The 23,240-nt window shown below is 46.1% G+C and overlaps 1 protein-coding gene across 5 annotated transcripts in view; it reads left to right on the top strand.

Moving 5' to 3' along the window:
- TRAF3IP2 (TRAF3 interacting protein 2) overlaps nucleotides 1-16,456 on the top strand; it is a 46,110-nt gene extending 29,654 nt beyond the window's left edge. For 2 of the 5 annotated variants that reach the window (XM_006070077.4, XM_006070076.4), the window contains exons 4-9: nucleotides 37-215; nucleotides 2,388-2,476; nucleotides 7,877-7,945; nucleotides 9,011-9,127; nucleotides 13,317-13,391; nucleotides 15,899-16,456. In XM_006070077.4, the coding sequence (XP_006070139.1) occupies nucleotides 37-215; nucleotides 2,388-2,476; nucleotides 7,877-7,945; nucleotides 9,011-9,127; nucleotides 13,317-13,391; nucleotides 15,899-16,045 (676 nt within the window). In that variant the 3' untranslated portion in view covers nucleotides 16,046-16,456. Of the gene's footprint in view, nucleotides 1-36; nucleotides 216-2,387; nucleotides 2,477-7,876; nucleotides 7,946-7,998; nucleotides 8,604-9,010; nucleotides 9,128-13,316; nucleotides 13,392-15,898 lie in introns of those variants that run through there. The other 3 variants (XM_044924410.2, XM_006070078.4, XM_006070079.4) reach the window with 3 other exon arrangements.
- Nucleotides 16,457-23,240: the final 6,784 nt, after the last annotated feature.

Below are 23,240 nucleotides of genomic sequence, written 5' to 3'. Positions count from 1 at the left end.
AACATGAACATTTACTGTGAATGTATTCCTTTCCAGGGACCAGCTGTATAACCAGCCACCTAATAGAGGTGGTGCTCTTGAGGGGTCCTTGGAGTGTCCTGCCGAGTTGAGGCCACAGGATCCCCAGGCTCCATCACCAGTTGCTGTCCCTAGACCCCCGAGTCACCCTCTAGCCAGAGGAACTCTGAAAACAAGCAATTTGCCAGAAGAATTGCGTAAGTTGTTTGCAATGTTGTTTTTTCCTTCTTCTTGGTCACGTCTTACACTTTGAGAGTACTTGATGATTCTTCATCTCTAATCTTGGATATTTCTCACATACTACACAGTGAAATGAAATATCCTTTTTTGCTTTTTGTTTAAAAACTAACCAGGATTTTGTGTGAGTGTTTGTAGTGATTTTGACACCACCTGCAATACTCCCAAAGTGCTTACCACTTGATTTTCTACAACTGTACTGCAACAACAAATAACCCCCATGCTTTCTCCCTCTTCTAAATGATTCTCTTGAGTGGACTTGTCCCTGGATAAATTGATTGGATGTCCATGTGGTATTGGCCAGGGACCTAGTGTCTCACCATAAATTAGCAGCAGCCTTCAAGAACGAGGTCATTTCCTGTAGGAATGAGCAATCGTGTTTGGAAAAACCAGTCTCACATTCTCCATGCTGCTGTACAACCAAATGCAAACTAAGCCTTTTATTTAAAGAAACATTCGACTAAGTGTCAGGTGATGATGCTTTTTCCACATTTTGCAGCCAGAACCAGAAATGTTGAAATATCACCAAAATGTTCTCATATGAAGGTCAGTCAGGACTGTAAGTTCCAGAAATCTTAAGAAAACAGTCACCCCTTATGAAATTGTTATATTCTGTTGTGCTTGCCATAATTCTAATAAGCCCTTTCCAAATCTAGGTACTGCTTTGAACTAAACTTAAAATTAAGCCCTTTGCATTTGTTAATTCCAACTGGGGAATCAATATTCTTTAGTCATTTAAGGCTCTGAAAGATTTCTATGACAACTGTTTTTTATTTAAAAATTTTTGTTTTAATCTTAAAATCTTATACATTTAAATTTTGAGCATTTCTGGAGAACAGATAATGTTGGGATATAGTCTGGATATCAGTGTATAGAGCATATTAATTTTACCATAACCTATAAAGGGAGTCCTAAAATTCTTACAGAGGAATTGGTTGAATATTATGTGTCGAGAAGAAAATATATTGAGTGCCATCAATATGCCTGGCTGCTTAAATGAGTCAATATGACCACTGAACATCCTCTCATTTGAGAGAGGTGCTTCAAAAACAAGAGCCTAGGTCCCCTGGAGGACGGAATGGCTACTCACTCCAGTATTCTTACCTGGAGAATTCCATGAGTACAGGAGCCTGGTGTGCTACAGTGCATGGGGTTGCAAAGAGTTGGACACGACTGAGCAACTAACACTTTCAAGCGTAGAAAGTGGGTTCCCTCCAACCCCGCCCCCACTGTCTTCTCCACCCTCTGCCCCAGAGCTTCCTGAGATGTAGCCTGTTGATTTCAGACTAAATGCCAACAGACAGAGATTATTCATCTACTACGTTAACACGCTAGCCAGATAATTTACCCAAGACATTAGCCTGGGAGAACACTGGTTCTTATCCTGACTGGGTTAAGCTTGTGGGCACAATGCCATCTGCTGCTCTAGACTCACTCACGGACAAGTAAGGGAGTCAGTGATGCTGGACTGCCCAGAGGCAGGGTCTCTGCTTCAAGCTACTGAAATTCTTAATAACATTTCTGAGCTGCCCTTTAGTCTACTCTAACTTCCTTGCCAGTCCCCAGTCAATAAGTAGTGAGGGGAAGAAGGTGGTGGAGAACCACTTTCTCCCTCCCCTCACTTGCTCTCATCAAGTTCAGGGTAGCAGAGAGCATCACATCATGAGATCAAAAGAGGACACGGCTGGGTGGCCTCTTAGCAGGGCTCAACTTCCAGGCCTGCTGTGAGAGTATTTTCTTGGGCACAGTGCCAGGCGCGTCTCATATACCCGGGGTGGCCTAACCTTAAGGCCCCGCAGATTCTGGATGGTGGATTTTTTTTGTTGTTGTTAATGCATCATGTGGTTTTTCAGAAGACCTCCTCTGCTTCTCTCAGCCTGCCAGCACTCTCTCTGATGCACTCTGAGCAGTCTGCACACCCTGGGACGGACCCCCTGCCCCTTTGGGCCTGCAGATCTATGTCTGAGGACAGTTCACCCTGCTGCAGACATAAGCCCTGAGACCGCCCCCTCATTTTGAGGAGTCCCTTCACTGTTCTAGAAGGCCGAAAGACACTGCATGCAATTTGCAAGTGTTGTTTAGAGTGGAATGATTTGACTAGTTTCTAATAATTGACAAAAATCTCTCTTTAGGGAAAGTCTTTATCACTTATTCTATGGACACAGCCATGGAGGTGGTAAAATTCGTGAACTTTTTGTTGGTAAACGGCTTCCAAACTGCGGTAAGTATTTTATCCAAAGAGAAGACTAAACAATTAAAGTGAGTATAATGAAAACAAAAAAAACAAGAGAAACATGTCCAAAGTTGTTGATGGCTTAAACTCTATTATTTGATTTATGTGATCATGACCTAAATGCTTATGGGTTTAGGTAATTGTTTTCTAGAATTCAAACTATCCAAACTCTCCAACATGTTTTTCCTGCATGCCTTTTGAGTGACCCCAAGTGCCTCTGAGGACTTCCCTGGTGGCTCAGACAGCAAAGAATCTGCCTGCAATGCAGGAGGCCAGGGTTCAATCCCTGGGTTGGGAAGATCCCCCGGAGGAGGGCATGGCAACCCACTCCAGTATTCTTGCCTGGAGAATCCCATGGACAGAGGAGCCTGGTGGGCTACAGTCCATGGGGTCACACGGAGTCAGACACAACAGAAGCAACTAAGCAGCAGCAACAAACAAGTGCCTCTGAACAGCTAGCACGGTGTTAACGCCCAGCATGCATGCAGCTGGTGCTCAGCCTAGAGGAAAGCCAGGCTCTCACTGCACTTGGCACCTTTGCCCTTCCTCACCAATCATGCCCACTTTGGTTGTGCTTCTTGTGGTGCAGGAGGCTCACCAGGTCACCTGCTCATTTGACAAGATCCTTTCATTCTGCACTGGGTTGCATGGTTTGAGGTGGAAGCCCGGCAGCCTGGGGCCCCCCACCCCGCTGTGCACAGCTGGCAGTCCACACTTTGCTGCCACAGCACCGACAGTTCTGAACAGGGAGCCAGGTTCTGCGACCCAGGGCCGGGTTCTCAGTTGGTCTAGGCTAGTTCAGGAAGGTAGACACCCCAGGCCTGCAGTCCACTGTGATCTTAGGCCAAGAAATTTCAGGAAGCACACACTCTTCAAGTGCCCTGCAGTGCCTTGGAAAAGCACAGTTTACACCCATGTAAGTCTTCCTTAGGATAAATAGAATACCACATGAGGCTACTCGGAGGACTGGCTTTCCTCAAACACTGATATCACTTCTCTTCCTTCCCCGAGGCCTCCTCTGGCTATTTAGTGACAGTGGATCCTAAAGAGTAGTGAAAAATTAAGGGAAATATCTATGAATACAAATGTTGAAGAATAAAGAAAGAATACTTAGTAACTAAATGTCCATTTTAAGGATTATTTGGCATTTCTAACAGGAGTTTTATTCAAATATTTCTTTAGTCTGTAATTATTTTTAATGAAGTATATGAAAATTTTTACAAGTATACACTCTATACCCCGACTTCATGACTATATAGATATATGAATATATACAGATCAGCATTTCAATTTCTCGTTTCTGGGACAAGAAACACTGGGGCAACTCATATAAAATCAAATTATAGGACATAAGGCCAACATTGTAGAAAAGATCTTACTTTTAGTCCTTTCCACATATGCATACTGATTGCCCCGGAGAAGAGGACAGGTTTTTGTGACCTTAACAATTAGGAGCTGCTTAGGCCCAATTTAAATTTGCCCCTAAACCCTAATCCTCATCATTATGAAGTGAAAAGTGAAAGTGTGAGTTGTTCAATCATGTCGGACTCTTTGTGACCCTGTGAACTATAACCCACCAAAGTCCTCTGGGAATGGAATTTTCCAGGCAAGAATACTGGAGTGGGTTGCCATTTCCTTCTCCAGGGCATCTTCCCAATCCAGGGATCGAACCTAGGTCTCCTGCATTGCAGGTGGATTCTTTACCATCCGAGCTACCAGGGAAGTCCTTAAAGCTTGTGGTAAAATCCCAGAGCCTCATCCTGCTAAGTTATTGTATCAATACATCAAGATCCCCTTAGTGGATAAAAATTAATTTAATGGGTAATTTAATAAATGGATCATTTTCAAAGTTCTAGGTGAGTCGTAGAAAACCCATAGAGAATGAATAGTGCAATATCCCAGGACTAGCAAAAGCAAGGAGAGTCTACTACCCTGAGGCCTAAAAAGGCAAGGGACCAGTGACTCCTACAACCTAAAGGGGGCACTATATTGGTTTGCCAGGTCTGCCACAGAGTACCACAGGCTGCTGCTGCTGCTGCTGCTAAGTCACTTCAGTCGCGTCTGACTCTGGGCGACCCCATAGACGGCAGCCCCCAGGCTCCCCCGTCCCTGGGATTCTCCAGGCAAGATCACTGGAGTGGGTTGCCATTTCCTTCTCCAATGCATGAAAGTGAAAAGTGAAAGTGAAGTCGCTCAGTCGTGTCCGACCCTCAGCGACCCCATGGACTGCAGCCTTCCAGGCTCCTCCGTCCATGGGATTTTCCAGGCAAGAGTAGTGGAGTGGGGTGCCATTAGGGAGCCTAAACTGTCCTTTATTTCCTCAGTCGTGGAGGCTCATAGTAGAAGATCAAGGTTTCAGCAGGGTTGGTTTCATTCTGAAATCTCTTCCTTGTCTTGTAGAGGACCGTCTTCTCCCTCTATCTTCCCCTGGTCTTTCCTCTGGTCTTTTGTTATAGTCTCCTCTTATAAGGACACCAGTCATACTGCATCAGGGCCCACCTACGAGACCCCTTTTACTTTAGTCACCTTTTAAAAGCCCTGTATCCAAATACAGTCATAGTCTGGGACACAAGGGGTTAAGACATATATTGAATAAATGACCCAATCAAAAAATGGGCCAAAGAACTAAATAGACATTTCTCCAAAGAAGACATACAGATGGCTAACAAACACATGAAAAGATGCTCAACATCACTCATTATCAGAGAAATGCAAATCAAAACCACTATGAGGTACCATTTCACACCAGTCAGAATGGCTGCGATCCAAAAGTCTACAAGTAATAAATGCTGGAGAGGGTGTGGAGAAAAGGGAACCCTCTTACACTGTTGGTGGGAATGCAAACTAGTACAGCCACTATGGAGAACAGTGTGGAGATTCCTTAAAAAAATGGAAATAGAACTGCCTTATGATCCAGCAATCCCACTGCTGGGCATACACACTGAGGAAACCAGAAGGGAAAGAGACACGTGTACCCCAATGTTCATCGCAGCACTGTTTATAATAGCCAGGACATGGAAGCAACCTAGATGTCCATCAGCAGACGAATGGATAAGAAAGCTGTGGTACATATACACAATGGAGTATTACTCAGCCATTAAAAAGAATACATTTGAATCAGTTCTAATGAGGTGGATGAAACTGGAGCCTATTATACAGAGTGAAGTAAGCCAGAAAGAAAAACACCAATACAGTATACTAACGCATATATATGGAATTTAGAAAGATGGTAACAATAACCCTGTGTACGAGACAGCAAAAGAGACACTGATCTATAGAACAGTCTTATGGACTCTGTGAGAGAGGGAGAGGGTGGGAAGATTTGGGAGAATGGCATTGAAACATGTAAAATATCATGTATGAAACGAGTTGCCAGTCCAGGTTCGATGCACGATACTGGATGCTTGGGGCTGGTGCACTGGGACGACCCAGAGGGATGGAATGGGGAGGGAGGAGGGAGGAGGGTTCAGGATGGGGAACACATGTATACCTGTGGCGGATTCATTTTGATATTTGGCAAAACTAATACAATTATGTAAAGTTTAAAAATAAAATAAAATTAAAAAAAAATGAATTTGGAGGGACACAATTCAGCTCATAACAGTAGCTGGGTGGAAAAGTTGGCCTGACAGAAGCTGTATATTTTAGTAGATGTCTGGAGAGACCAGTGGAAGACCTCCAGCACATTGTTCCTTCCAGAATGTCTACCTCCATAGCAAGGAAGAATTGAGGTGCTGGGATAATAATAAGAATGACCATTTATTGAGGACTTATTTATGCCTGGCATTATGATATGCCTTTTCCACTCTAACTCATTATAATCCTCACAAGCACTCTAGGAAGTAGATTTATTAACCACATACTACAAATGAAAATAGTAAGACTTAGAGAACTTCGGGAACATTTTCAAAGTCTTCCAAGTGGAAAGAGGAAAGCCATGCTGCCCGTCTCTTGTCAGCCCTGACATACATTGCTTCTCTCTCGTGAAACAGAAATGGATAACTGATGCAGTCTCAGAGAACTGCAAAGCCTCTCTCAAGGTTACCTAATGTAGTCATTGGCCATTGAACATTTTAAAGCAGGAATCATCCAAACCAAAAGGAAAGCCATTCCATCTTTTATGTTCCATCAGTTTAAAAATACATATTCTGAACTCATATTCTATACTGTATGTATCTGAGTTTTGTGTAGAGCAGGATCTTGTTCCATAGGAAGCTTAGAACCTGGCTCAGGAGATAAGCCAGGCATCCATGAGACATTCAGTAAATGAAAGAATGCCCTAATAATGTGTTCATTGTCCAGTACCATCAGTAGTCACAGTGGGGTAGAGTTCATTAAGGGGAGGAGGAGAAAGGCAGTGTGTGGGGAGGATTCACAGAGCAGGGGGGCTTGCACTGTGCTTTTATGGCGCAGGGAGCGCAAATGTGGAGAGTAGAATAGATAGGACATGTGTGGGGAAAAGAGGTGACACTGGATCATGGACGCATGGAAAGCTTGCTGAATGGCTGGAACTTGACTGGCCCTAAACGGCAGCATGACACTGAGGACAATTGACGTGGGAGCAGTGGGGCTGAATCAAATCACCCCTCTTCAAGGACTCTCTCCCTGCATCACCCATCCCTGTACATAATCCCTCTTCCAATCAAGAGCACCTTGTGCAGACACACACTCCTCTCTGGCTGCAGGACAAGCCTGAGCCCAAGAAAGGTCTTGTTTGGGCTTCTGTAAAATGGAAAATAACTGGTTTTTCTCCCCTTCAAAAATTTGATATTTAATACCAGTCTTTTCAAGGCCCAAGAGTTCTACTTCCCAACTTTCATCATAAACCTTTCCCCCACTATCTCAGTAGTTGTTTTTGTGACTGTTTCTTGGATTTGCTTCAAGTTTCACACAATCCTTTTTAAATATATAGGTCAAAACTGGATATAATAACCATAATAATGACCTGGCTAATGCAAGCAAAGTGCCATATTTTATCTCAGTACTTGCATACAACACATCCATTAAAATCCTCCAGAATCATGTTTGCCTTCAAATTACAGATATATATATATATACACACACACACATATATATGTGCATATGTTTTGTGTATATATATAATGCATATGTTGCTGGCTTACATCCAACTTGATGGTCTACTATGTCTCTCAAATTTTTAAAACATAATTACTAATATTAAATACTCAAATGCCTACTAATCTTGAAATAGGAGACATTTTAAGAAAATTACATCTTGATTTTTAGACTTTCAGGCTCTTCTTTGCAAAAACACATTAGTGACTTTTTCAGCCTTAAATGTATACAGCCTCTTGTGCTTTCTCTTGCTTTGCATCTAGACAGAGCTTCTCATTAAGAGCCACTTTCCACATCTTTTTTTTCTTGTAGATTGACATATTTGAAGATAGAATCCGAGGCATTGATATCATTAAGTGGATGGAACGCTACCTTAGGGATGTAAGTACATTCCAAAATTCTGAGCTTGTTTGCTGGTGAGAAAAACAATTAGCTCGTGGAGTTATTTTATGAAAGAAGCACTGGCATACCCACCACGGCCAAAGCTGACCAAGTCCCAACAAAGTTTCCCTTGTTGGCAGCCGTGCAAAGACCTGGAAAGGAAGGATGGGGTCATCCTCCTGGACATGCACAGGCAGGAAATAACTGTCGAACCAGACACAGGTGGTTGATAATAATCAGAGCAAACAATTTTTTGACCAGAATAGGAAAGGAGGAAATGAAGGCGGGGAGTAGGGAGGGAGCAGCAGAATTCAATTTAATCTGAGGCCAGCACCAAGTGTTCTGCAGGATCAGACTGAAGAGGCTTCCTGGGCAGCCTCACAGGCAGGGCAGCACGCTGCCCACCCCCCACCCCAGACGCCCCCTCACAGCCTTGTGATTTGTTTTTCACGGACAGAATCTATACCGGCCACTGGGACACGTTGTGCTTTAACAAGATAGAAATTGATTGCCGCCAGCCTGTCCGCGTCAGCCGGTGGGGGACGGAGTCTGAGCTGGCTGGGGTTTTGAGGCTTTTCCTTTTGTCTGCAGCCTGATGTTTGCTTTGTGCTGAAGGGTCTGCTCCTCCCGACTGGGCTAAACGTCAGCGGCAAGCAGGGCAGTCAAGGGTGCAGTAACTGACAGCTTAGATCCCGCTGCCGGAGGGAGGCAGAGCCTCTCTGCCACAACGCAGAGTTACTTAGTCATTCCGGGTTTCATTAGACCTTTATTAGTGATGGTTGTGGAAGATGGTGGGCAGAACCGCGTCCATTTAGGAGAGGCTCTTGTGTTTGAAGGGAGCTGGGGTGGGAGACAGGGCGGTGGGGAGGGGGAAAGCGGGCGGGGAGCCAGGAGTCTGCCTGGGTTGGGGCCTCACCTGTCATTTTCTGTGGATGGGGGCCGGCCCTCCACCCTGCAGTATATCAGAAGATGCTCACAGTCTTGCTGGCCGGTTTCCAGCCTGCCTTCCCCAAATGGACCACACGCCACACTTCCATAAACATGCTTTCTCCCTCTCATTAACAGAAGACAGTGATGATAATCGTAGCAATCAGCCCCAAATACAAACAGGATGTGGAAGGCGCTGAGTCGCAGCTGGACGAGGATGAACATGGCTTACATACTAAGTACATTCATCGAATGGTGAGTGATGAAACCACAGCACCTTGCCAGCCCTCGGAGTCGGGCTTCTGCTTCTGTGAAAGCCTGTCCTTCACTGGATGCCCACTGAGGGTGGGGGCTGATGGTTGAAGAATGAGGCAGGAGAGGCGGGTGTTGGTTCTGGCTCCATCTACCTTGGGGACCTGGGGCAAGTCCCCACGCCTCTGGGACTCCGTGTTCCTTCTCAGTAACAGGGAGATTAATCTGTGATCTCTAAGTTTCAAGATTCGGGAAAGCAGAACTCTGCTGGTTTAATTGTTTACCCACAGATGTGAAGTCCTGGGAGGGCAGGAGACAGGGCTGTAAAGACAGCAGGCTCCCTGCATCTGTGCCCAGTTCTGTCCTCTGCCTTTTCAGAGAGCCAGAGCAGCATATCCAAGAGGACACACACTGTAGTGTCAGGTAGCCCGTGTTCAAATCTGCCTTCCTCCTGTATCGGGTGTATGACCGTGGAAAGTGAAAGTGAGTCGCTCCACTGTATCTAACTCTTTGTGACCCAATGGATGGTAGCCTGCCAGGCTCCTCTGTCCATGGAATTCTCCAGGCAAGAATACTGAAGTGGGTTGCCATTTTCTTCTCCAGGGGATCTTCCTGACCCAGGGATCAAACCCAGCTCTCCTGCACTGCAGGAAGATTCTTTACCATTAAACCTCTTTGTGCTTCCATGTCACTATTCAAAAAATAGGTCACTAAAGAGGAGTGAAAAAGTTGGCTTAAAGCTCAACATTCAGAAAACGAAGATTATGGCATCTGGTCCCATCACTTCATGGGAAATAGATGGGGAAACAGTGGAAACAGTGTCAGACTTTATTTTTCTGGGCTCCAAAATCACTGCAGATGGTGATTGCAGCCATGAAATTAAAAGATGCTTACTCTTTGGAAGGAAAGTTATGACCAACCTAGACAACATATTGAAAAGCAGAGATATTACTTTGCCAACAAAGGTCCGTCTAGTCAAGGCTATGGTTTTTCCAGTGGTCATGTATGGATGTGAGAGTTGGACTGTGAAGACAGCTGAGCGCCGAAGAATTGATGCTTTTGAACTGTGGTGTTGGAGAAGACTCTTGAGAGTCCCTTGGACTGCAAGGAGATCCAACCAGTCCATTCTGAAGGAGATCAGCCCTGGGATTTCTTTGGAAGAAATGATGTTGAAGCTGAAACTCTAATACTTTGGCCACCTCACGTGAAAAGTTGACTCATTGGAAAAGACTCTGATGCTGGGAGGGATTGGGGGCAGGAGGAGAAGGGGACGCCAGAGGATGAGATGGGTGGATGGCATCACCGACTCGATGGACATGAGTTTGAGTGAACTCCAGGAGTTGGTGATGGACAGGGAGGCCTGGCGTGCTGTGTGATTCATGGGGTCGAAAAGAGTCGGACACGACTGAGCGACTGAACTGAACTGAATTGAACAGTATTGTTGTGAAGATTAGGTGAAATAAAGTCTGTAGAGCATAAGGCCTAGATCAGATGCTCAGTCAAGGGAAGGGATGGTTCTAGTTCATGATAGATCGGCAACACCTGAACTCTGGGGGCCTGGTCAAACTAAAACCAGCAGAGGAACCATACAGGAAGTTAGACTTAGCATCTGACAGAACATTCTGGCTGAAAATATCATCCAGCTTTGAAATGGACTGTGTTACGGGCAAGCAGCCTCCCTGCTTTCTGTGATCATACTGACCTTTGAGGAGACGGCACTTGCTTGACTGGGATGCCAGGCTAGGCTTGTGACAGTCACACTCTCCTGTGAAGCCACCCTTGTGCCCATACCTGCTGTGCACCTCCCCAGAGCTGTCTGCCTTTCTCGGGCTTGTTTACCAAGGATTCTGAGACTTAAAAAGGCTTGAAACTCACTGGACTAGAACTTGTAAGCTCCATTTCAGCTTGAACATTCCACAAGGCGGGGAAGGCCCCTGGAATGGGCATAAAAGTTCCCTGATTAAGACAGGAAGATGGGACAGGAAGCAGAAGTGGCTCAGATGGAATAAGTAAGCAGCACAGGGCACCAGGGGGTCAGGAGGGGCAAGGACATGCAGCTTTACCTCAAGGGAAGTGGACTGAAATCCTATGGCTCAGGAGGAGCATAGGAAAAAGGCAGGCTGGATGCGTGGATATCCCCATCTGGTTCTTCAGAGTCTCTGGTTCCTCTTCTACCAAGTGCTGACCCCTTACTTGAGCTCACAATCAACCCAAAGTAAAAGCCAAGGCAAGGTGGGGAGGTCAGAGAGTGAGGCCAAGGAGTAAGCTGAGTATCCCTCTTATTTAATTATTACCCAGCCTGGCAGCCCCCGGGTGGAGCCCAGAAAGGGGTACTGTTTCTGCCCTAAAAGGTCACAGCTGGCTCTACGTGCTATCCCCCTTCACTGTCTGCCAAAGCACTTTACGGCCCCAAAGCACTCCATCTCTAGGAACTGCCAGTCCCCTGGCCGTCAGCTCGTGTGTGTGTTGAGGGCCCCAGGTCGCTGCCAGTTCCCCAGGAAACCTGTCAAGCTCTGCTGGTGTGTGGTGTCGCCTGGCAGTAATAGGCAGCTGAACCTTGGAGCTTGTCTGACAGTGCCCAGCCGTGAACCAGACTGTCTCCAAATTCCGTTTCTTGCAACAACAATGTCTCAGGCCCTTCCTCATCAACAGAGGGGTCGAAGAGGCCAGATAGGAAAGTGCCTTTCTGCCCAGCTGGCTGACCTCCTGGTCCCCTCCAAGCAGCAGAAAACTCCAGGGCAGAGGGGTCAAACAAACCCCGGAATAACTGCATTCTAGAGCCAACAGCTTCCCAGAAGGTCTATCTCTGGAAACATGAGAGAGAATGAAAAAGTTCTGTCACTGGGATAGCCTAGTAGACAAGCAAAATTTTACAGGATGCAGTGTCCTGGGAGTCAGAGACTGAGTCCAGTTCTTCCCGTTTATCTTACAAGCGCTATGCCCTTCCTCTCGTTGGTGCTTTTAAGTCCACCGCTCTAGCGCCCTTTTAAAATAGGCTTTTGGGGTTATCTTCTGATTTTTAACAGGAGGTTATTCTGAGAAAACACCTCCTGGAAGATGTGTGTGTGTGTGTGTGTGTGTGTGTTTATAAGGGGGTTTCTATGGTGATTTCAGTCGTTACCACTGTCACTTTCCTCTCGGTTTTGTTTTTATTCCCATGCATGGTGAAGATTTCTCAGTTATAAAATTCAGTTGGAAGATGAGATAGTTGGGAACACATAATTCCTCATCTCCTTTGTCATCAGATGACTGAAAGCTTTGTGCTGGCCACAGGATTCGGAAGACTCTAACTCCTCTCATGCTGAAATTTCTGGTTTTGAGCGAGTTCTTGGCAGCTAGATCTTTTGGGGGCCGCTGCTATGTCAGAGTGGTGTGGGGAACCTAAGGCTTGGCAGATGGAGCTCATCTTATTGACCTCCAGCTTCGCTTCCCTCACCCTCCCTGGCCCCCCTGCATTCCTAACCAGTCCCAGCCCCCAAACATTCCTTCACACCTCCAGACATTTGCTCATATACTATTTCCTTTGCTGAAGCCGTCCTTCCCCCACCTCCCTCCATTTTCCCTACCTGAGCAAATTCTTTTCTTTTAGTATCCAAATGACACCTCCCTTGTAACTCCTTCAAACCACTGATGTAGAAAAGGATGGCCCCCATTGGGCTACCACAGCAATTTGTTCATACTTTTCACACTGTACTGTGGTCGGTAATTTTCCTTTCTGCCTGCTCAGTAAGCTGCTGGCATTATAGCTGTGGTACCTGGTAAACTGGTCCTCAGGAAAAAAAAAAAAAAGGGAGGGGGAATCCTGATTTGTAGCATTTGTCCATTTCCATGGTACAAATAGGCTCACAGGACTGACTTCAAACTACCACTGTGAAGTCACTGAACACAGATTTGGGAAGAGATGCACACGAGGCTTCTGTGAACTGCTGTGCGGCAGCTCAGCACACCGCAGAAAGTATGCTAGTCCTTGAAACCCCAAGTCTAACACAGAGCTTGGCTCTTAATAGGCTTTCAATACGTGATTGATGAATGAGCAAAAGGCATGGATGTGTGATGGACAACTTAAAATTAGGAGTGTGTGGCACTGACAGAAAGCAGAACAAAAATCCTGTGTGGACTCGCATGATGGTGAGAACCATTAATTTCTCATCCTCAGTCCTGAAATTAAACCTTCAAGTGTGTTCTGTTCCAGATGCAGATTGAGTTCATAAAACAAGGAAGCATGAACTTCAGATTCATCCCTGTGCTCTTCCCAAATGCCAAGAAGGTAAATGAACAAATAAAAGAGGCTTTAAGTCCAGCTTTGGTTTAAAATCTCCAGGATTTTAAGTGGGAAACCTTGTCAGCTCTTAATCGATCCTTCGAGATAGCAGTGTTGCCAGAAAGATCAACAAGTTGTAGCACTTGATGAAGAAGCCTGAATCAGGAAGATTTTAAAGCTTTATCTGATAGACCATCGCTGTCCTAATTGTTCAAACAGCCATTACACACAAAGTAGTTTGTGTTTTTAGCCCATGAGACGAAGAGAGGCTGTTCATCTGATACTTCTTATCTCTTGTACATAAAAGTCGAGATGTGAGCATTTTTGGCTGGCTGTTGCACAGAAATGTTTTGTTGAACATAGCTCAGTGCTCAAAGCTGTAGAATGCAGGAATTAAACCTACACAGTTACCAAAGGGAAATTTGCTGTGGCTCATAGGAGGGATTATGTTCACTAGAAGGGCAGGCCAGCGGATTTGGAGAACAGGGACGAAAAATATGTGAGAGCCTGTGCCAGGCTTGGAGAAGATGGCAGCTGTGTAGTGAGGGTCTTGGGGGCCAGACCCCAGCACCCTGATCTCAGGCCCAACCCTGCCCTGGAGTATCCCCGGATGTCAGGACTGCATTGAGACTCCTGCCCTGGATGAATGAGGGTCCAGTTTATGGGACCAGGACCCCTGGGCTGGCCCAGTTCACAACCTGCCCAACAGCGTGCTCCTGTCCCTTGCCCAGCCTCTGCTCTCATTGCACGATCTCCTTCCTCGTTGTGCTGTGTCCACTTTGACTCTGTACCAGCCATCCTCTGCTCTGCCATCAAAGAGGAACATCCGAAATGTAAATCTGATCTGTCTGTCTCCAGCTTAGAAGTTTTGTGGTGGGTTTCCTACCGACTACAGATCGTGTTCATCTTCCTTGTATGGCACACGAGGCCCTTGAGAAGAGGGCTCTGCCTGCCTGCTCAGCTTTCTGCCTTGCCACTGTGCACACAGATGACACCACGCCCTGGTCACTGTGGGCCGTTTCAGGTGTCCTGCCCATGCCACACGCTTACTGGGTCTTTGCACTTGTGTTCTCGCTGCTTGCAGCACCCTCCCCTGACTTGTCTGTCTGGTGAGCTCTCGCTTAGCCCTCTAGCACCCAATCTCTTCTTAGCCTTTCCTGACTGCTCCCCCTTCATGCCCAAAATATTGAACAGTCCTTCTCTTGAGAGTACCTGGAGTCAACAACGGTATGTGGCTAGGGGTGGGAGTGTTGGGAGTAATTGTTTAGAATTACTGGAGCATGGCGACAGAAAAAAGCAGACCCACTTTTAGCTGGTTTTGTTAATGTTTTTTAAACTTCTTCAAACAATCCTCTTATTACCCACACTCAGGGCAGACTGCTCCCGTCTACCTGTCCCCTTGGTATGCTACTGCCTGCAGAATAGTTACATTTTGACTCCATCATAAGACTATGAACTCCTCAAGGCAGTAACTGTGTCTTTTTTTAAGAAAATGTTTGTTTGGCTGCACTGGGTCTTAGCTGTGGGCTCAGTAGTTGCCCTACGTCATGTGAGATCTTAGTTCTCTGACCAGGGGTCAAAGCTGGCTCCGCAAGGCTTCCTCACTCTACTGTTTTACATCTTCACTTGTTTTCTCAGTGAGACCTTTCCCTGTGTGTTCAGTCTCTCAGTTGCGTCCAACTCTTTGCGACCCTTGGACCCAGGGGAGCCTGGCGGGCTACAGGCCGTGGGTCTCAAAGGACTGTACACGACTGAGCGACTGAAAACATGCAAGGAGAGATCTCACTAGAAAACAAGTAAAGATGTAAAAAAGTAGAGTGAGGAAGCTTTGTGGAGACCTTTCCCTAATGCCCGACTTAAAACCGCAGCTGTTTCATCCCTGCCCAGCACTCCCTACCCCTTTTACTCTGTTCTATTTTTCTCCACGGCCTACATTGCCATCGAACACACTGTACCTCTGCGTCATCTGTCTGCCCCCGGCAGAACGTCCACTCCCTGAGGGCAGTCTGAAACCGCGCTTTCTTCGATCCCTGGCTGATAGGTTCGGCTTTTGCTGGATGGCTGGGATCTGCGGTGGGGGAACCTCCTTCTTCTGCGGGTCAGACCTGGGGCCGGAGTGAAAGGATAATGAGTTGGATGAATGCCCACAGCCTTGGCACACTTCTGCCGGAGCCACTGGGGAATTCACGTGGCTCTGTGTGACCTCTGTCCTACCCCTTTCAGGGGAGGGTGGTGAAAAGCATGCTGAAAGGCGAAGGCCAGGTAGCCTGGGAGACTGATGGGACATGCCGTGCACATGTGCTTTCTGTAATGAGCTACACAGCTGGCACCCGGAGCCAAGAGCATTTCACACGCAAACCCCTCCTGAAAGCAAAACAGCATAGCCCCCAGGAGAGTTTAGCAGGAGATGCCTGCGAAGGGAAAATCGCGGATGTTGGGGAACTGAGCCGGGATCTGGAATCCAGGTTTTTTCTCTAATGGCTTTTGCTTCTGTCATTCTCTCCCTGCCTTAGGAGCATGTGCCCACCTGGCTTCAGAACACTCACATCTACAGCTGGCCCAAGAATAAAAAGAACATCCTTCTGCGGCTGCTCAGAGAGGAGGAGTATGTGGCTCCTCCCCGAGGGCCTCTGCCCACCCTTCAGGTGGTCCCCTTGTGACCCCGCACCCCCACCCCCAGTTTACAGCTCCTGTGGCTGAGGCCGGCTGGCAGCATTCAGGGCTGTTGTTTTCCGTCCCTCCTCGAGGGGCCTTCCAACCCCAGGAAACCTGTTCTGCAGGGGCCGCTTCCTCCTGAGACTTTGAAGGACCTTGTCTTTGAGATGGAGGCCATGACTGTTCTGCATTCCCTGCTTCTTAAACCCACCACCGTGCACGTTCCCCCAACACTCTGAGTATCCAGAATGGGCCCTCAGCACCCAGCACGTAGATAATACAAGTGACATTACTATAAACACCAGCGACCGCAAACACTCTCCGCTTAGGGCAACATTTCTGAGTTCGCCAGATGCTGTGTGTCCTCAGACCAAACTGATTCATGTACAAATAATAAAAGGTTTACTCTTTTGTAAGACTGTGTTTCACTTATCTCAAAGGAGATAGATATATATTAATTTTTATGGGCAGTTGCTTCCGGGGACATCGATAAATCTACTTCAGTATAACATTAGACCGATGTAACAGACTGCTTTGTATTAAAAGATGAAGGCCAGATAAGCATCCTCTTTTAACTTCATCTTGAAAGTTTTATTCCTTCAGTAGAACTTTATAACAATACGACTTTGTACCACATACTACCATGATCCTAAGTAAAATCATAGCTCTTAAGGCCCGGGCTACATATATCAAAATGTCTGTGAACTGTATGAAGAGACAGGGGGATGTACAGTGCAGGCTAGAATTGTGGTTTGGGAGACCTGAGTTCTAGTCTTGGGTCTGCCACTAACTAGCTATGGTTTCATGCCACATGGCCTGAGGGATGGTTCCCTGTTCAAGGATCAGACCTGTGCCCTCACAGTGAAAGTGCCAAATCCTAACCACTAGGCAACCAGGGATCTCCCGTGACACTAACTAGCCGTGTGACCTTAAACAAGTCCTTTTCTGAAAAACCAGAGATTCATTTCTATAATTACGTGGACAAAAATATTCCTAATGATCCTAAAAGGTTTAAAGCCTAGAACCTAAGTTATAAATACTCTTGAGGAGTGACTGAGTTTTCATTTTCATAATAATCTCCTAAGGGACTGAAATTACATTTTCTCAACAGGGATATTTTCTTCTTCTTTTTAAAGCACCTTCAACAGTACCTTCACATGAATAATATTTTGCTTATCTGGTCTCCAGAGAAGGCAATGGCACCCCACTCCAGTACTCTTGCCTGGAAAATCCCATGAACAGAGGAGCCTGGTAGGCTGCAGTCCATGGGGTTGCTAAGAGTCGGACACGACTGGGCGACTTCCCTTTCATTTTTCACTTTCATACATTGGAGAAGGAAATGGCAACCCACTCCAGTGTTCTTGCCTGGAGAATCCCAGGGACGGGGGAGCCTGGTGGGCTGCTGTCTATGGGGTTGCAGAGAGTCGGACACGACTGTAGTGACTTGGCAGCTTAGCATCTGGTCTCCACAGAAAGCATACACAGCACACCCATATATGAAATATATATATACATATATGTATGTGTATGAATATATATAGTATATATAGTCTACTACATAGAACAAGGTGAAATTAATTATGGTCCAAGATAATAAGCCGGTATGAAGACTTGGCAGGGCTGAGAGCCACTGCTTCCTCTTCTCTGTCTATCTAATCTCTTTGTTGCTGTTGTTTAGTCACATAATCGTGTCCAACTCTTTGTAGCCCATGGACTGCAGCATACCAGGCTTCCCTGTCCTTCACCATCTTCTGGAGTTTGCTCAAACTCATGTCCCTTGTCGATGATGCCATCCAACCATTTCATCCTCTGTCATTCCCTTCTCTTCTTGCCTTCAATCTTGCCCAGCATCACTGTCTTTTCCAATGAGTCGGCTCTTCGCATCAGTGGCCAAAGTATTGGAGTTTCAGCTTCAGCATCAGTCCTTCCAATGAATATTCAGGGTTGATTTCCTTTAGGATTGACTGGTTTGATCTCCTTGCAGTCCTAACCTCTTAAACAAGGCTAAATTGTATTTACAGTATAGTTCAACCCTTATATGTCACCATGAACGTGAAAGTCGCTCAGTTGTGTCCAACTCTTTGCAACCCCATGGACTATATACAGTCCATGGTATTCTCTAGGCCAGAATACTGGAGTGGGTAGCCTTTCCCTTCTCCAGGGAATCTTCTCAACCCAGGGATCGAACCCAAATCTCCCATATTACAGGAGGATTCTTTATCAGTTGAGCCACAAGGGAAGTCCTAGAACACTGGAGTGGATGGCCTAGCCCTTCTCCAGTGGATCTTCCCGACCCAGGAATAAAACCAGGGTCTCTTGTATTGTAGGCGGATTCTTTACAACTGAACTATCAGTGAAGCCCATACGTCACCATAGGAAAGAAAAATATTTATCAATTGGAAATAAGGAATTTTGCCGATGAATTGCAAAGAACACTAGTTTTCTTTACATTATAACCTAGATGTCTACTGTGTACAGTGAAGGTCTTTGTTTTTAAAACTAGGAAAAGAAAAGCTCATATACTGGAAGTCGTCGTTCCTAAGACTCTATGATGAGTACCTTTAGCATCATAGCATTTGAGACCTGATAAAACTGATGTGCTTCTTTAATTAACTCAAATTGCCTGGAAAACACCCCACACACAAACGTTAAATCTTTCTCTCCTTTTATTATCTTTTTTTTGGAGGTGACAGCATCATCAAGGATTCTACACACTGTTGTAAAAAAAAAAAAAAAAAAAGGCATCAGCAAGGATTACTCTGAAATGTTTCTAGTTTGCGGAGGTTTAATAGTGTGATGTTATTACCTTTCCCTCTCTTTGGAGACCTGTCCTGAGCCCTCAGCCACTATTTCTCCCCCCAGGTGAATGATGAGGGAAGGTCCCTCGTGTTCCACGAATAGTCATTAAAGTGTTACAGCTGGTAGCACTGGTAATGAAAACACACACACACACACAACAAAAAGGGTGCACACACACGCACACACACACACACCAACTAGCCAAGTGATGGATATTTGACCCCTGGAGTTTCTATGAAATCTGATAGAAACATCAGAGGAATTACAGCAACTATTTTAGAGCACCGACACAGAGATTAACACTTGGTTTATTTAGACACTACCCTGGTTGAAGTGGGGTAGGTCTGACTCAATAAAAAAACCTCTTAGCCTCAAGGCTTTGTTCAGACCTGACCTGAATATTTAAAATGTAATGTTTAGGGAGTTCCCTGGTGATCCAATGGTTAGGACTCCCCTCTTTCACTGCTGTGAACCCAGGCCCAATCCCTGGTTGGGGAACTAAGATCCCACAAGCTGCACAGTGGCCAAAAAACAACAAACTTTTAAATATTTTAAATGTAATTTTTAATTTCAGTGACTAGTTCCAAAGCATCTGTTTAACTTCCGTATTATTCAAAGACATCTCAGTTCATGGCTATAGTCAAAAGTATTAGACGACAGTCAAAGTCTCAGCTCAGTGCTCAGAAAAATTGTTGATACCCTTTTTCTTTGCTTCCTATTAAATAAGTCACCTATTTAAAGACTGGGTTTTTCTCAGAGTCATGTCAGCAAGAGAGGCAAGCTCTCCATCTTGAACATTCCAGAACTTGGTTCATGATGTTTTGCCAATAGCATTCTTCTCAACCTCAGTCACTTCATCAACCGCCTCTTCCACTTTGCCCAATGCCCCATTGTCACCATCGTGTTTGCCAAGTGAATTGCAAAGCCCTGTGATCACTGGGAAATCATCCAGAAAGTCCCTCAAAACACAGGATCTTTCTGTTTCTTCCTAATTAACCAAGAAGAATCAGTGAGACCCACCTCCTAGTGGCAAGTGAAAGAGAAGGAAGGTGAGACTGTGGGAAAATGTCCCACGAAGAACAAATGCTTCTTCTCTTGAAGAATCATGCAGTATTTTTCAAGATAAATAGTTCTGTCCAGGCCCACCAAGCAATAAACAACCACCCAAACCAAAAAGGATGAATGAAATCACCAATCTAAGTTTAATTCTTGTATCATTTATTCCTGCCCTGGAGTCTTCAGTCTGGAAAGGACCTAAAACTCACTCACCTCTGCAGTTTTGTTTTATGCATGAAAAAAATGGGGTACAGAGAAACCGTGGCTCCACCAAAGCCTCCTCCTCAGGCTAGAAGCCAGATACCCTGGCTGCCCATCTGCAGACATTTATTCTGTGAACCTAGAACTTTCCTAGGGTTTGAAGGTAGATTTATTCAGCAAATGACCCAGTATCTCCTAGAGTTAAACTAAGCCTCAAGAACATAGGAGGCCTGAGGGAAGCTGCACCTCGGTGGCTGAAGGATTAAATGATCACGTTGCAACTTGTTCTGTGGGAAATTCTTTGGGGGATTAATTATGGTTGTGATTACACGGAGTGTGACTTTTCTTGAAGTCGCTTAGCATATTTATTTCATCCTGCTAGTCCAGGAAACTGAGGCACAGTTGAAAAGACCTTGACACCTTCCAGAAGCCTACAGACAAAGCCTGCTAGGAGATTGGTTTCTTTTTGTTGTATCTGTCAATTTCCAAAACAACAACAAAGCAAAGGTTTTTATTTTTTAATACTGTGATAGTCATCTTGCCCTCCCTCCTTTTTTTTTTTTTCCCTCTCCCCTCTTCTGATTCTATGAGTGACCCTGGTTGGAGTGATACATAACTGTTTGGGACACCTGCATTACCTTTCAGATGAAGCAATGAGAAATGGATGGGTCTGGCTACCTCTCCTGTGGGTAGGGGGGAGGCTTTGGGAAGAGATGAACGTCAACAACATAAAGGAGCCCGGCTCATTCAATACAGCTGGCATTTGGGAGGGCCTGGTGCCCAGGCAGGACAGCATGTTCCTAACGTCATACTGATTTGTTTCATTTTCTGTTGCAAAAGGCTTTCAGACAGAATCATGAGATGCTGGTGGGAGGCTTTCAAAGACCCTGGGCAGTCACGTGCTGCCAACCCACCCACATGTGCCACAGCCCCTCCATCTGTGCCATGCTTTTACTCCCAAATCTTTAGCCTCAAGCCAAGCAGGTGGGACCTGCAAGGGGGATGCTCAGTGTAGTTCAGTTCTCTATTGAATTTCCCAAGAACTGTCTGAGTCTGGGGCTCGGTTACACTTACACAGGTGTTTAGGAAGTGATATTTGAGCCTTTGCTAAACAATGGAAGTCTTGGATCGGCATGTACCTGGGCAAAGGTGACCATGGTCTGGACCTGCCTGCTCTTTTCCAGAAACACTTGTATGGAAGGAGTAGTTGCAGCCCCTGTGTCTCTCAGGACCTGTGAACTAAGACCAGGAGGGCACACGCTTCTTGTCCTTTGCCTGACCTCCCTTGGTTCCCTTCACCAGGAAGGTGCTGATGGTAGATGGCAGCGGGGGAGAGGGAGAGAGAGAGAGGGAGGGCGAGAGAACTCATGCCTGATGGATCCCATTAGGCTTAGTGTGCAAAGCAAGTTGAGATGAAGTAGCTGCTCTGGTATGCGGCCAAAACTGCTGTTCTATTTTTAGTCCCTCCCGCGTGCTTCTCAACCCCGCATTGTACACCCGGGCACCTGGATCGGCAGTGAGACAGGGAACTGAGCCACTCGTTTGTAAAGCTGGAAGGAAGGAGGCCATTGATGCGGGGCTTGTTTATCGCTGACAGGGAAGGGGGAGCTGGAATGTTAATGAGGACGGCTCTCTGAAGCATGCCTTCATGGTGAGCTAGGAGTTCAAAGGAGGAGGCAGGCTCAGTCCTGTGCCCAGCAAATGTGAACCGTTGATAGAGGGGAGAAATCAATTATGCTGTCGCAGGCCTCATGTCATTGTGCTGGAGTTGTTAGGAAAGGTAGGACAAGGACCAGATCTCAAAAGGAAACAAAGCCACATGGCCTTGAAGTATAACGAGTTTGCCATGGCAACTGATGGAAATGAGCCTCCGGGGCCCTGAGCAGGTGTGTTATCTTACAGAATAAACAGACTTCTCTCACTCCCAGGTTTTTATAATAAAACCTGTGTTTGGATTATTTTCCCCTCCTCTTTGTTACCGGGAGAAGCTGGCTGTTGCTCAATCAGCCCAAGGCTCTGGTGAGGGAAATGTAATCAGTGTTATCAAAAGGGCTGTTTTTGAAAAGCTGGCACTCGGCTTGGCTGCCAGCCTCATCACTGAGCAGCAGCTGGGCTACAGGTACCTGTCTGGCCTTTGCCACCTTCCAGGTGATGCCTGGCCCAGAAATCTGCCCGATCACGCGTTCAACGGTGTGATGGGGAGGTGGGGCTCTCATGCTGGCGGCGGTCAAAAGCTGCAATCTTCCAGGGAGAGGAAAAATGTGTTTAGGTGAGTCTGGGACCTGACCAGTTTTCAGCATCTTGCATTATCTGGGATATGGGCCAAGGGTTCCTTGTGTTCAGGGATTAACTGATTCTATCTCCCAGTCTGTTGCTATAACAAAGTTCAGTTACTCAGAAACTTGCAGAGAGCTGCTGTTTCTCTGAGCTTTAAATCAATCTGAGATGGGGTCTGAGGTGACAGAGTCTCATGTCCAAAATGTACACAAAATATGGAGATTTTGTAAAACCCTCCTAAATCAGAAAAGTTGACACTGTATTGTTCCAAGGCCAAAACCAACACAGCAGGATGGTCCTATTTTCATTGCTCTCACTTTGTGACTAAAGGAAAACTTCCATTCTGGCTTCAAATTGAGTTTCAAAACAAGATGCTCTTGTTTGAGTTTCAGACAAGATGCTCAAGAGTTTCATAACAGGCTCTTAGGACAGGGACAATTCTATACTGCAAGTGAAGTTAGTTGCTCAGTCGTGTCTGACTCTTTGTGACCCCATGGACTGTAGCCCACCAGGTTCCTCTGTCCACGGAATTCTCCAGGCAAGGATACTGGAGTGGGTTGTCATTCCCTTCTCCAGGAGATCTTCCCAACCCAGGGATCGAACCTGGGTCTTCTGCATTGCAGGCAGATTCTTTACCATCTGAGCCACCAGGGAAGTCCAGTTTTACACTACGTTTGGGCAAAACATCCAACCCAAGAAGAATTGTGCCACCAGGTGTGTCCAAAACTCTCAGGCAGCAGTTACTGCTCCACAGCACTACCCTGCACCCCCTGCTTCTTTTCTCCAATAAGATGGCCCACATCAGCTCCTGCCCCTCTGTAGAGACCTTTCCCCCCTGCTGCCCCTCCATGCATCGCCTGGTCTTTA

Source organism: Bubalus bubalis, chromosome 10, assembly GCF_019923935.1.
Source record: "Bubalus bubalis isolate 160015118507 breed Murrah chromosome 10, NDDB_SH_1, whole genome shotgun sequence".
In the NCBI taxonomy this organism is placed as follows: Eukaryota; Metazoa; Chordata; class Mammalia; order Artiodactyla; family Bovidae; genus Bubalus; species Bubalus bubalis.
The sequence above is the reverse complement of the archived record's forward strand: the minus strand, read 5'-3'. Positions and strand labels throughout refer to the sequence as shown.